At 44.6% G+C, this 13,662-nt stretch overlaps 2 protein-coding genes across 3 annotated transcripts in view; one reads left to right on the top strand and one right to left on the bottom strand.

Moving 5' to 3' along the window:
* Positions 1–12,263, bottom strand: part of LOC116943141 (thrombopoietin receptor-like) — a 75,930-nt gene extending 63,667 nt beyond the window's left edge. For both annotated transcript variants that reach the window (XR_012941953.1, XM_076067734.1), the window contains exons 1-2: positions 12,081–12,263; positions 8,280–10,585 (exon numbers count right to left, since the gene is read on the bottom strand). The gene's annotated coding sequence lies outside the window, so the exon portion shown is untranslated. The remainder of the gene's footprint in view (positions 1–8,279; positions 10,586–12,080) is intronic.
* On the top strand, positions 2,025–8,380 carry LOC116943142 (G-protein coupled receptor 4-like). Its single transcript, XM_032955722.2, has 2 exons — positions 2,025–2,214; positions 4,037–8,380. Coding segments are annotated over exons 1-2 (1,056 nt in total). The 5' UTR covers positions 2,025–2,213; the 3' UTR covers positions 5,092–8,380.
* Positions 12,264–13,662: the final 1,399 nt, after the last annotated feature.

Below are 13,662 nucleotides of genomic sequence, written 5' to 3'. Positions count from 1 at the left end.
TGGCAAAGTGGGGCGTACAAACAAGGTAGGGACTATCCACTCCGATCTCTGCGAGAGCAGCCTGCAACATTTCATTCCAGAGCAGCCCACGTAAGAAGCTTCTGGCCCACACAGTAGATGACAGCCTTTTACATGCTCTCTGCATATGACAGTAACCTTCATCACATGACAGTCAAACCGATATATTTAATTCTAAAATTAGTGATTTAGTCAAATTAAGTGCAGAACTACATTTCAATGTGAATGGGTGTGTTAGGGTGTGCGGTAATTGGTGACAGGGATGACACCATTCACTGAGGACACTTGAGAACCCGCTTTCATCACAGGGGTCTCAATTGGCGCCCGGACTTCTGAGTCACCCGGCCACCGAAAATGCTCATTATCTTTAAAACAAAACCCCAAATTGGGGTTTTATTTTAAATTTCCGGATATTTCAGTTTTTTCGAAAACCTCGATAGATAATATCAGCAAAACTACAGTAGGAACAATGTTTTAATTATGCAGTCATAAAGGGGTGTTCATAAAATATAATCCATTATTTCAAAAAATATACGTATATAAAATCGGACATCTCTTTGAGCTCGGTCAAGAACAACAACAGCCGCCTCTCGCCACTAAGTGGCGGTGACATCACCACGAAGCTTGTGCCAGGCTAGGTGCACTTTGAAGCCACGTGAAGTGGCGAAGGCTTGCTGACAGGAGGTAATGGGATAGACCCAGATGCCATGGGTTGACTGACTGAGATGACTGACAGATGCAATAAAATACAATGATCCTGTACTTTTGGGGCAAGAGCTGTTATGGAGCACCTATGAAGGCTGGCACAGCACATGAGGAGGTGGGTGGCTAACACCATGCCCGGCCACCTTTGTATCACTAGTACGACATTTTACACATCGCACCAGGTACACATTTGAAGCTAAGTCGACATCCAGGAGGTACAGGACCAATTCAGACAATCGTCACCAGTGTTTGTGATTAGCGGGAATCAAACTTAAGTTGCCAGGTTGGTAGCGCAGCGCGGTAATCTCTGCACTACCGCTTTCCTAATAAAACCATAAACATACAATTGGCAGCATGGATGTGTTATACAATATTAACTCCTGTAAATCTTCACACGCCCCACTGATTTTGGCATCACACGTCGTATTTGAAAATCCTAGGTGTTTTGCTACATCTCGTGTGCGATTGCTTCGACTGCTTCCGTCATATACATCATAAACCTCGTCTCAAAGTACCTGCATCCATTGCAAATTATACAATGAAATTATTGGAGACCTGTGATACGAGGAATACCGAGTGCTTAAAGAGACACTAAAAAACGAGTGCTAAAGAGACACTTAAAATCGAGTGCTTAAAGAGACACTTAAAATCGACTTGTGGATTACGAAGCGTAATGGATGCGTCTTTACTCGTTGAACAGTTCACCTCCACGTGAAGTGCGTGCCAACATGCGAACTTTCAAATAAGAATACTAACACGAAATGCTCTGTAATATTGCCCCCTCCCACAATAAGGGGGCCATGTTACCCAACTTTTCTGAACGTGCAGACCCATGACAAACCTCCATATATTTTTGGGACCACCACAATCTACAAATATTCAGTGTGTTGTGAATAAGGCCCGCTGCACCCATTATCTTCCATCTGGCCAACGAACTGTTTCTCACGGCTTGCTGCAACCACGAGTGGCCTGTGCACACAGGTTGGGAACCACTGATAATGTATCGGAAATGTTACCAACATATTGACGGCCTTTTAACTCTCCTCTGCCACCTATAATGCACCTAGTATAACTCAAGTTGAATATCGCATAATAATTATAGTATCATGCACAGTTAACATTGGCGTCACGTTTAGAAAGGTTTTAACAATCCGCCTGCATGTTATGTGCATGTTTTTTTTGTCCCCCCCATGAGTAACAAAAGTAAGCACAGTTCCAGTGGCACGGTCATTTGTACCCATGCGCAAATCAACTTCTGCATTCATCTGACGGATGTGCAACGCAATACGCCCACACATGGGGCTACGTGGAAACTGTAAAAAAAACAAAGCATAAAAGTGCATTACAGACTGCGTAGAACCAGAGGTTGGAAAAACCAGAGCCAGCGAGAAAAGCGGTGGTGGGGTGACTGCCAAGTCGACGTTCTCATCAGTTTTGTCACCAGCTTCCAGAAGATACATCCATACGAATCAACACCACCTTGGCTTGCAAGTACAATATTCTTGTTGTTACTTATCATTAACATATATATTCGCAATGTATATTTATGGATATAACATATACCTAATATAAATCGTAATTAAGTCCCGTACTGATAATTTAATGACTTGCGAACTTAATTTATCAACTGCGTATGCACAGGGTGACCCAGATGTATTCTGGCCTCACAATTAATTAACCCCTAAAAAATGTTTCATTGATGTCTGTTTGAAATGAACCTTGCTTTTAAAAATATTAAGTTTTAGAGAATGAAATGGGGGTAACAAGACATCTGAACCGCCCTGTACACTATATTATTTGACCAAATCGCATGGCATGCACCTGATCGCATCAGAGCGTGGAACGTCAGCGGAGGTGAGCTTTGTTAGGGGGCGATCACAGAGCTATCATAAATGGCAGTAGGGGACACGTGCTGAGGAGCAGAGGGTCAACAAAATCAATGTGTTGTACTCTACCTCTACGCTTTTATTAATCACTCCCCACCCGCTCTGACCAGTGTGGTGAGGTCTGGTCAAATAACCTCCGAGACCCACACGGCGTGAGGAGGCCTTCATCCAGCAGTGGATTGACAAAAGGGCTGTACATGCATATATAAACCAACTGCTTCAAACAGTTGACTTACAATTGGAAGGTTGTGAGTTCAAATCACAGCCCTGAGTTGACCGAGCCCATCAATACTTTGGGGTCAATAAAACGAGTACTGTGTTGTAGTAAGTAAAACAATGGTCATTCCATAGAAAGATTGGCGCTCAGCTGGCATTCGAGATGCTGGTTTCGAAACCTGCAATCTGCCCGTGATAAACCAGGTTCTCAAGTGCAGGGAGTGCACAGACAAAGAACCACCCACTCTAAATTTAATTATGAACTTAATTTGTCTAAATTCCAGCTCTGATAATTTAATATTAGTTTAACTGTTATGTGACGAACAATACTCTCATATGCATAGTGGGTGGGAAAGTGGAACCTAGCATTGTATGGACCACAGGTCACTTGAAGGGATCTCTCTCAGAGGAAGCTGCATGACATTTGCTTCCATGTACCATTTAATAACTAAAAACAATGTCCTGCTGTGAGAGATCCGAATGGATACGTCGTCTCATTACATGACGCCAAGGCCACATTTGGATAAAATTGGGAACATTTTTTATTGACAGTCTAACCCCTCTTAACGACGGCAATTGGTTCCACGAAAACGGTCGTTAAGTGAGTTTAGTAGGTACACCTTAAAGACTTAATTCGTTCTGATAGCATCGAAAGTTACCTTTTTCCATACTCTTTGTTTTTTTCGGTAAAGTCACGTAGGTAGAAGAAAAATAATAATAATAATAATAGATCGAAGCGTCGTGATGTATTTTTATGTTTTCTACTACCTACTACTGCTGCGTGGTGACTTTACCGCGAGAACCAAAGAGTGTGGAGGATTCCTGCAGTCACGAAAACTTCAAATCAAGATTACCCTTTTTCACCCCCAAAACGTACTTTATAATATATAAATGGACATTAATACAGAAAGATACTAACAACATTATAAATACATAACATAAAAATAAACATGGTTAATCAAGGCATGAATTCACATTTACCGTACCTACAATATTCTGTCATTAACAGGGGAATGGTGGCACTACACTACTATACACTACACTATACACTACTGTACACTACACTATACACTACACTATGGAGGCCTGTCGTTAACAGGGGTGGTCGTTAAGAGGGTTTTTACTGTAATCACAACAGTGACAAATGAAATGATCTATAGTGAATAATATCCTAACCTTGAAGTTATTTTGAACGATTTCATTTTTTTCAGTGATGTTGGCAGAACCTACAAAGATGACAGAAGGAAATAATGCATGTAATCAATCACATGTAAAACCTGATGACGATTCATACGAGATGAGTTTATTTCCAGCCATATACTCTCTCGTATTCATCACTGGAAGTTTCGGGAACCTAATCGCCATATTTCTGACCTACATGTACATTAAACAGAAGAACATATTGGGGATTTATTTGATGAACCTTTGCATATCGGACTTCCTGTACCTCATGACCCTTCCCATGTGGATCGTCTACACACGGAATCACGATTCATGGAACTATGGCGAAAACTTGTGCAGGCTGATCGGCTTTGTTTTCTACACGAACAACTACACCACCATCATGTTCCTATGCTGCATTGCACTTGACCGCTGCCTGGCCGTGGCGTTTCCCCTGCAGTCTCTGGGCTTGCGGCGTATGTCTGTGGCAAGTGCGGCGTGCGCATTCGTGTGGGCCCTGCTCATCCTCTCACACATCCCTCTCGTCACGCACCCGCAACTCTTCAACGATTCACACAACCACAAAGTCTGCTACGAAAAGTACAAAGAGCCGTGGGTGATCACCATCAACTACTTCAGAGTGTTTGTGGGGTTCCTCGTTCCACTGTGCCTCATCGTGGCGTCGTACAGCTGCATCATCCACATCGTGCGACGCACCAGTGTCGTGGAGAGGCGCCAGAAAGTCAAGATCATCAGCCTCGTCGTGGCCATCCTGGCCATCTTTGTGGTCAGCTTTCTGCCATACAACTTGCTCCTTCTGGTGCGTTCCATCAAATTTGGGGAATGCGACCTGGATGGGACACTCCGAAGCGCGTATAGGCTCTGCTTCACCCTCACAAGCCTCAGCAGTGCCCTGAACCCCTTCCTCAATGTGTTTGTGTCTGAGAACTTCCCGGAGGACTTCAGGAATGTCGTCATGATGCTTACACGCTGCCTGACACTATCAAAATGCTGCAAGAGGCTTGATGACGAAGTTCAACAAAAATGCGTTAGCAATATGCGACTCGATGGCATTCAATTGTCTACAATGTCAACCAGCCTCTAACGCAGGGGGTGTGCAATGTTTCATCCAGCATGGGCCAACATCAGGGATATCATTTACCTCCTCTCGAGCCAGTTGAGTGAAATGGAAAACTAAGCCAACATGACACCAACGACAGCAAGAGTGATACCCCATTCACAAACAACGGTGGACCTGGTAGCCGGTTCGCTAGCAACAGCAAGCAGCGGTTTTTGCTGACCCTTCATATTTTCATTTTGATCACGCGCGAGTAAAACCCATGCCATAACTGCCTGTGGGCTGTAGCGTGCACACCATTGGTCTAAGAACCGACCCATATGCTTGCATGTAAAGCTGGTATTGATGTGCTAGGTTACTAAACCATTTGCTATCTGAAGATGGTGTGTGCAACACAATGTTAATTATTATATAACTGACAGTAAACACATTATTTGCAGCTGTATGTTGATCAACTCTTAGTTAAAATCCATGTCAGTCGTGGTTGTTGCTTAACCTTACTTCACCAAGCTGGTCAGTGCGAGCTGATAAAGACAGTGGGCAGGCCCGGTTTAGATACCAGTCGCCACAGACTTTATCTGTGACTGGGAATTTACCTAAGAAAAAACACGTAATTGAAACTATATTTCACACTGTAAATATATATTTAGATGTGCGCATACTGTATCACAAAAAATACATTGTACTTTCATGTATAGGTAAGATATGTTGCAATATTCAACTTGTTTCAATAATGAGTATGTACTTGCATCTGAAACAATACTACGGTATGTCTGAGCTTAAGTGCGCAGACACTTGGTGCACAAATGTAAAATTAAAAACCCTCTGGTGCCAGCCTGTGGTCACCCAAAACAGAACCATGGAACATGTGTAGTAGTCATTTCAGAGACACTTATAGTAGGGGGCACACACATTTATGCTCCACTTCCACAGTACAGGAATAACTACACATGGGTCAGGACAGCACAACGCCGAGGAGGTGAAGACAGGGTTGAAGACTTGTGAAGACAACGGGTTCCATTCCCAAACCGAATCAGCCCCGACCCAGCGTCGGGGCCTCCCTTTTATCCTCCCCAGCGTGGCCTGGCTCCGCCCTCGGCCATGCCCCCTTCTGGAACCTACCAGAAGATTATGGGCTTCCCCCCACGTGTCCTCTCTGTCACCTTACCCTACATCCCTTACCCCAGCCTCTCACGCGCCCTGCTGGCAGACCGGCTGCTGTGTCCTCAAATCCCCGCTCTCTACCAGTGACCAGCGCTACGCGCCCCAGTGGCACACTTCACCTGCCCTGCTCGTAGACCGTGCTACTACACCCACAACCCCGCTATCAGTAACCAGCACTACGTGCCCCAGTGGCACGCTTCACCTGCCCTGCTCGTAGACCGTGCTACTACACCCACAATCCCGCTCTCTACCAGTAACCGGTGCTACGCGCCCCAGTGACCCATTCTATGTCACTACACATGTAACGACCCAATGCCCGATTCACAAATATGAAGCAGGCATCGCAGCGATATTCTCTGCTACTCACATCAATATAAATTTAGAGTTGTTAATCTACATCAGTGTTCTTCACACATTTTTCAGAGGTGGGCCACTTTCGCCGATAAGACTGCAGTGCGAAGGCCATCACACATTTTAAACCATTGTTGTGTTTGACAGTACGATGGGGGGTGTTTTCAGATTTGTGTATTATCGGGGGTCACACGTCAGGGGCCTCACTAAAGGCCACCACTGCAGATCTTCATCCACAGCTATCAATGGGAAAGTTGGCACAAATATGGTTACATTCACGTCGATGGAGGGTGCTCGTGAAAAGTGTTGAAAGTAATTTGTGTCGACTTGGCAATGTCGACACGACATTAAGTCAACACAAAGAGCCCATTTGAAAAGGCCGAATGGAAAGCAATATCCAACAGGTTCTCGGCAACCCCACCGTCCTCACCAACTCACACCCAGTAACCACGGAACGTTGGACCAACAGCGGTCCAACGGTTCCAACCATGTGCCAACGTTGTCCAGATGTTGCATGTTTTACTTGGGCATCGACCAATACGGTGAAGTATGGTCAAACAACTCCATATGATTGACACGGTATGGAGACTGCTTCCTTTGGATTTGGCTTGATGAATGGTTGTAAGATATCTTTTAATTTTCAAATAATATTACCAGTCGTTTTTTTACCTAAACAAAAGAAACTACACATTTGTATTGGAGGGAAGTTTCAGATGTCACATTTGAGGAAGCACTGCATTTCACAGTACGAAAAAGGAGGAAGCTTCTGTATAATATGGTGTAACTGTAACTACAGTATCAGAGAAGTAGAGCTTGTTGTTTTAAGAAAAAAATTGGCAAACCGATGTACTAAAAATTTACACAGAAATTAAACATCGCAATCGCGGAATGTCACTAAAATTATTTGGTCAAACTTTACACGCTTTTGGGGACCGAGGAAAACGTATGGCTCAGAAATTATCACCAATTAGGAAGTCTTACTCTACTTGCATTTAGCCAAAGGCTTTATTATACGAGGTCCGGTTACAAATTATTGGAAAACATCTGCAACGTTGCACAAGGTCAAATTTGAACCGACATTGTTTTAATTGCCCAAGATAGCCATCGTCTGTTGTCTTGCAGTTGTGTATAATGGGCCACATGTTTATTAAAATGTCTGTCGTTTAAAATGAGATTTGTTTTAATGTAAATGTTAAATTATATGAATGGGTACTTTGTCAAGTGTACGTTTCGACCGATGAACACTGTACGAAGTGTATGTTTTAAAGAATAAGCAGTTAGATTGTGTATTTATCAAACTTCTAGTCGATGCTTTTAAGTTTAACTCTGCGTTTATTATTGGAATATCATATTTAGCAATCGGTCTTGTGATATACAGCAATCATACAAAATCCACTGAGAATGATTTTGGTAATATGTTAAATGCAACTGTATACGTTAATGTTCATGAAATGTTATCATTGCAACATTAGGAAAGGTGCTGTAAAAATGCAGCAACATCTTTCAAAAATACAATGCAGAAGAGAAGCAAAATCTAGGGAAAAATCCCCCGATACTAAATCAACAAATATCAAAGGTCTTCAGCATGGTTCAAGTGCTGCTGCATATATTGTTTCAAATGACATGTTTGAGACGTTAGTAAAAACAAACGTTCGTAAAATAGAAGAGTACAAACGTTGTGGTTACCGGTTTGGCTTTACCTCAATCTTTAGTAGTTGTAGCTGAGCGGCCATTCCAGAGGAGTTTGCTCGTTTTTTTTCGTAAAATAAAAACCAGTTCAACTGGAATGCGTGCTCACGAACCATGTATCCATTGCCCTAATTAATCATGTCCACGTGTTCTGTTAGGTGTACAGTATTGCCCATCCGTCTGATTGTTTCATGTGTAATACTGAAGTGGGACGGGGTGAGCACACTGGGTTGGCAATCTCCAGGGGGGTCACCGTTTCCACCTCCAGATGCGGCACTTCATGCAATGGGCAAGTTGTATTGCTCTCTAACCCCCACACCCAGCCTCTGTCCACCCATCAATATAAACGTGTGGTGTAAAAATGTGGGCATTCCCATTTCTTCCCAATACGTCTGGCCAGCGTGGAGAATAGGTCAAATACCTTTAAGAGGAGCTCTCTAGATTCTTCTAATGGAGGCCCTTTCAACGGCAGTGACTTAAGCAAGAAAATTGCATGGCTGCACCTTTACTCACTTCAATGACAAACACATGCACTTTATATTAGTCGCTTCCCAAACCACTTATGAAGGCCTGCCCACACCGTGTTGGTTATGGAGATTTTTGACCCATACTTCACCATCCTGGTCAGTGAAGGGGGTGACCAGCACTGATTTAGATATCACGCACCATTAAGCTGTTTACAAATCGAATTCAGGTGCAATGTGCTAAACACTGCACCACCCACCCTCTTTTACTTAATGTAACATGAGATCTGTTTTCTAATTTCTGATAGCATTTCGACTTATCAGTGGTCACATATGAAAGAACTGATTGACCGTGAAATACATTTCAGATCTTGAACCAAAGCTTCTACAACGTATTGATAGTGTCAATACTATGTGCCACCAAAAGTTTGAAGGAACGTCCCTTCACCTTAGTCAAAGTCTACAGTATTCTTCACAAGATTAGCAGATGTGCAAGCATGCGTGAAAGGTCTAACACAAGCTTCTAGCATAAAGGAATAAAAACTCGTGCTTATCCAACGTTACTCAACATGTTTGTGCAAGACTGTATGGTTCAAGGTAATGCAAGTCCGCAATCGTCATTCAGTGCGCTGAAGACCTCCTCCACAGCGTGTCCATCCCCCAGGGTCCCACAATGCTTCCATGAAATTCATGTTTTATAAAATCACTGGCAAGAGGACACCCAGGCTTGATATTGATGGACGCTGTGGTATGCAGAACCCCTCTGATACACGGTAGTAAGAGGAACCACTGTCGTGAATTTACTCCTCATTCGTGGGATCAAAATTGTCAAAACAACCTGCGAATAAGATGTATTTTGCACGTGACTCCTCTTAAAACTGTGCATTAGGAAGGTGCTTTGCTATGTATTATGGGTGAAATCGTAGATTACCACAAGTTTCCGGGGATCACAACTCCTACATATAATAGGAAATGCGGGGCGTAGGTCCACTATTAACAGTTCTTCTGTAAATGCAATGGAGTTGTGTGAACATGTAAAAAAAAACAGAGTTCACAACCGATAAGGCTAAAAATGCAAGTTTATAACTGCACAATATTAGTGACATAACAAAAACTTATCCTTAGACACCAACGATGTGGTTAACATTTCTCAAGTTGCGATTTCACCTTGTAAAATGCAGTGACACGTTGCGATTATTAAATGTGCAATCACCATTGGGCTCTCTCGCGCCGAAATCGGAGTTTCTGTTCCTATTCCGCTCTGTGATCAGCGTTTTCAGCCGGGCTCACGTCGAGCTGGAATAAAACGTGTAATCGGCAACTCGAATCAAGAAATTTAGTAGAGAATGTTGACCACTTCACAACCAATAGACACCGTGAAGCTGTAGGCAAAAACTAAATACCAAACACTTTGGTAATGCTGCGTTGGAGGTAGTGCACACGCACAGATAACAACAAAAACCTCAGCACATTCGTCAATAACACTGTAGCCTTAAGATCTAAAACTATCATAGGCGACGTTCAAGGTGTTGGCCTTTCTTCACACCACATATATGCAAATTACCTTTTTATTTTTAAGGCAGTGTTATTGATAAAGTGCCACAAGCACTATATATTATTTTGATGTTGTGCAATGTGTAATTAGTGATAATCAAAAACAGAATCTTTATTTAGACTGGAGAAATCCGATGAGCTATGAAGCTCTTTTTCACAGATGTGATGTCCAGTAGAGAATGATGCCGAGATAATATTGAGGCATATGGTCTTCTGTAATTGTGAAGTCTTGTGAAATCCTGTAGCCATTTAAAAACACAGCTGCTGTACTTGTCTTGAGCGTCCAGGAAAGCTTCATTCTGTGGGGGGAAAAAAAACACAAAACCCATCACTTTGTATAACTGTGTATAATTAAAACAGAACGTCCGTACAAGTAGGTTATTAGGCAACCAAACACAACGTAGTGTGATTTTGAATATTTATCAGCAATATATAGTGTAAATCCTTTGACCAAATAACCTGTAAATGAGCCCAATCTCATCAGATCTAGGCAGCTTATCATCTGGATAAGTGTGCTGAGATGGGCGACCAATATGCATACTTCTCGGCTTTTGTGGACAGTGGAGGGTAAGTGGATCGACCAAAACGGCATGGGGGGAAGCCGCTATCCAGCAGTGGATTGGCAAAATATGTATGAAACGTGTACATTTCACGTAACAATGCAAAGCACAGCATACAAACGCGACAATCACATTAATTGCACGTACTGTATACAGCCAGGGGGGTGACAGGGTAGACAATTGTCACACCCGAAAAAATAAAAAATCTGGAACATTCTGTGTACAAGTCTGGGGGACTCCGTGCAACTACATTGTCAGAGTGAGTCACCAACCGATGGCCTGGGGAACAGCCGATTTCTCATTCAATCATTCTTGAAATTAACATTTGTTGAATGTCACCCCGGGCTGAAAATCCTGGCTCCGCCCCTGACTGTATAAACAAACTTCTTCACGCGAAATGACCACTTAATTCGGGAGTTTCCGTGTGGGTTTGGTAAGTGTAATACAGGTGAAGCACCATTAGTCGTAATCTTCAGCTTGTAAAGTCCACGTGGCGAGGCATTTCACTGGCAGCCTGAGATTTATCGGGACCAAAATCTAATGCCTGCATTTATCAATAATTACTTGCAAATTATTTATATCGTGATAATTGTTCCATGCCATCTCTACGTCCAAAAACCAAACATATTATATTAATTTATATTCATTATTAGGGCCTTTGACTTCATAGCTGTGGGAAAAGCGTACAATTATGAGGTCACCCAATTAAGTTAAAAAATAATTGCAGCAACATCATGGCTATAACGCCCAAAAAAGTGACTTTAAATACTTGCTTCTCCTAGAAATCACCTGCGAACTGATAGAGAGATTGTGTAGGGTAGGGCTAACACAAAACAGACTCGTGTGGTGTTTGTCTTCTAAGCCATGTGAGCTCGGTGCACCTAGCCTGGCACATGCCTCGTCGTCATAGTGAGAAGAACATGTCTAAACCATTGTAAGTGGTTTTTTTATGTTTTGTATTGTACTATTTCGTATTGTTTGTGGTGATTTCTGGTGATTTCTTTTTGTTTTGGTGATTTCTTTTTGTTGACTTCTTGCCAAGTCCCCCTCTCAAAATAGGTTTTTAACCTCAATGTATTTTTAACCTGGTTAAAGGTTAAATAAAGGTGAAATAAAAGAAATCATTAAACTTCAGCACTCCAGGACTTGTAGGGTGCTACGCCTCTTGTGCTTCCGGGGTGAATTTCTTCAAGTTCGTTTTAAATGTCCGAGGCTGCTCGCCGACCTGACTGACCTTGTCGTGGCTTGGCTCCGATGTGGCCCGAGAGGTCACCAGCAACACCACCACCAGCAACACCACCACCATCACCACCAGCAACACCGCAACCACCAACCACGGCAGAACTACCACCAATCACCCGAGCGCACGCGAGGCGACAACTGCGACCGCAGCGCCGCTGAAGGCCGCCGCAGCTCACGCCAGGTCCAGCTTCTTCTGCGTCTGGGCGAGCTGCGCCTGCAGCCGCCGCCTCCTCCAGTCCAGGAACCTGCGGCGCGTCTTGTTGCCCTGCCAGCCCAGCAGCGCGCCCGCCACGAACGACAGCGCGCACGCCGCCATCAAAGCGCGCTCCGAGTAGACGCCCATGGCGAGCCAGCGGGAGACGGCGGGGGGCCACGGTGGGGGGGGAGTGGGGACGTTGGGTGGGCGTGGCCCACGGTGGGGAACTGAGGACGTTGGGTGGGCGTGGCCCACGGTGGGGGAGTGAGGACGTTGGGTGGGCGTGGCCCACGGTGGGGGAGTGGGGACGTTGGGTGGGCGTGGCCCACGGTGGAGTGGGGACGTTGGGTGGGGAGGGGACCCACGGTGGGGGAGTGGGGACGTTGGGTGGGCGTGGCCCACGGTGGTGGAGTGGGGACGTTGGGTGGGGAGGGGACCCACGGTAGTGGAGTGAGGACGTTGGGTAGGCGTGGCCCATGGTAGTGGAGTTGACGTTGGGTGGGCGTGGCCCACGGTGGGGGAGTGGGGACGTTGAGTGGGCGTGGCCCACGGTGGGGGTGAGGACGTTGGGTGGGCGTGGCCCACGGTGGGGGAGTGGGGACGTTGGGTGGGGAGGGGACCCCACCACCCAACCCACGTTGCTTTCTCCACTGCTGTGAAGGCGCGCTGGCCATGTTACTGGGGGTAGACCGCGTCCATTGCTTCTAATCGCCGTGGTGTCGGAGACTGCGCGCCCCAACAGCACTTCCGTGCTGTTGGGGCGCGCAGTCTCCCCGACCCGGATGGCCGCCGATTGGATTGAGGGTCTGACAGGCGCCGACTGTTTACCATGTGACATTGTCAGACGCGTGCTCAATGTATTAAACTATATTCTTTGGTTCTCTCGATAAAGTCACGTAGATAGAAAATTATAATAAAAATAAAGTGAATAAAAAATAACAATTTTAAAACACTGTCGACTGTAGCCTGATTAACCTTGGTGAGTGCACTGACAGTCTATAATAGACTGTAGCCTGGTTCATATTCATATATTATTATTTCCCTTCTACGTGACGTTACCGAAAGAACCAAGAATATGAATTCCTGCAGTCACGAAAGCTTCAAAGCTTTAAATCAAAATGTAGCCTGGTTCTTAACCTGAAGGAGCGTACTGGCAGTCTATCATTTAGACTTATTTGGTTATTTTAATAAAATAAAAAAAACCACGACGTTTCGATCACAACACAAGCGATCGTCTTCAGGAGGAAAGGGGGGGGTCACCAAAGGAAACCGTTTTTAAAGGTTTCACAAAAGTGGGTGTGACACCAGCGCCCTGGTGGTGAAGCATGCGACATGCAGTGCCAAGAACACGTCCTGGTGTCAGAACAAAGTGGGCGGG

The sequence above is a fragment of the Petromyzon marinus genome, chromosome 17, assembly GCF_048934315.1.
Source record: "Petromyzon marinus isolate PM22_M1 ecotype Great Lakes invasive population chromosome 17, UKy_Petmar_22M1.pri1.0, whole genome shotgun sequence".
Taxonomy (NCBI): Eukaryota; Metazoa; Chordata; class Hyperoartia; order Petromyzontiformes; family Petromyzontidae; genus Petromyzon; species Petromyzon marinus.
Note: the sequence above shows the minus strand (reverse complement) of the source record. Positions and strands in the feature narration are given on the sequence as shown.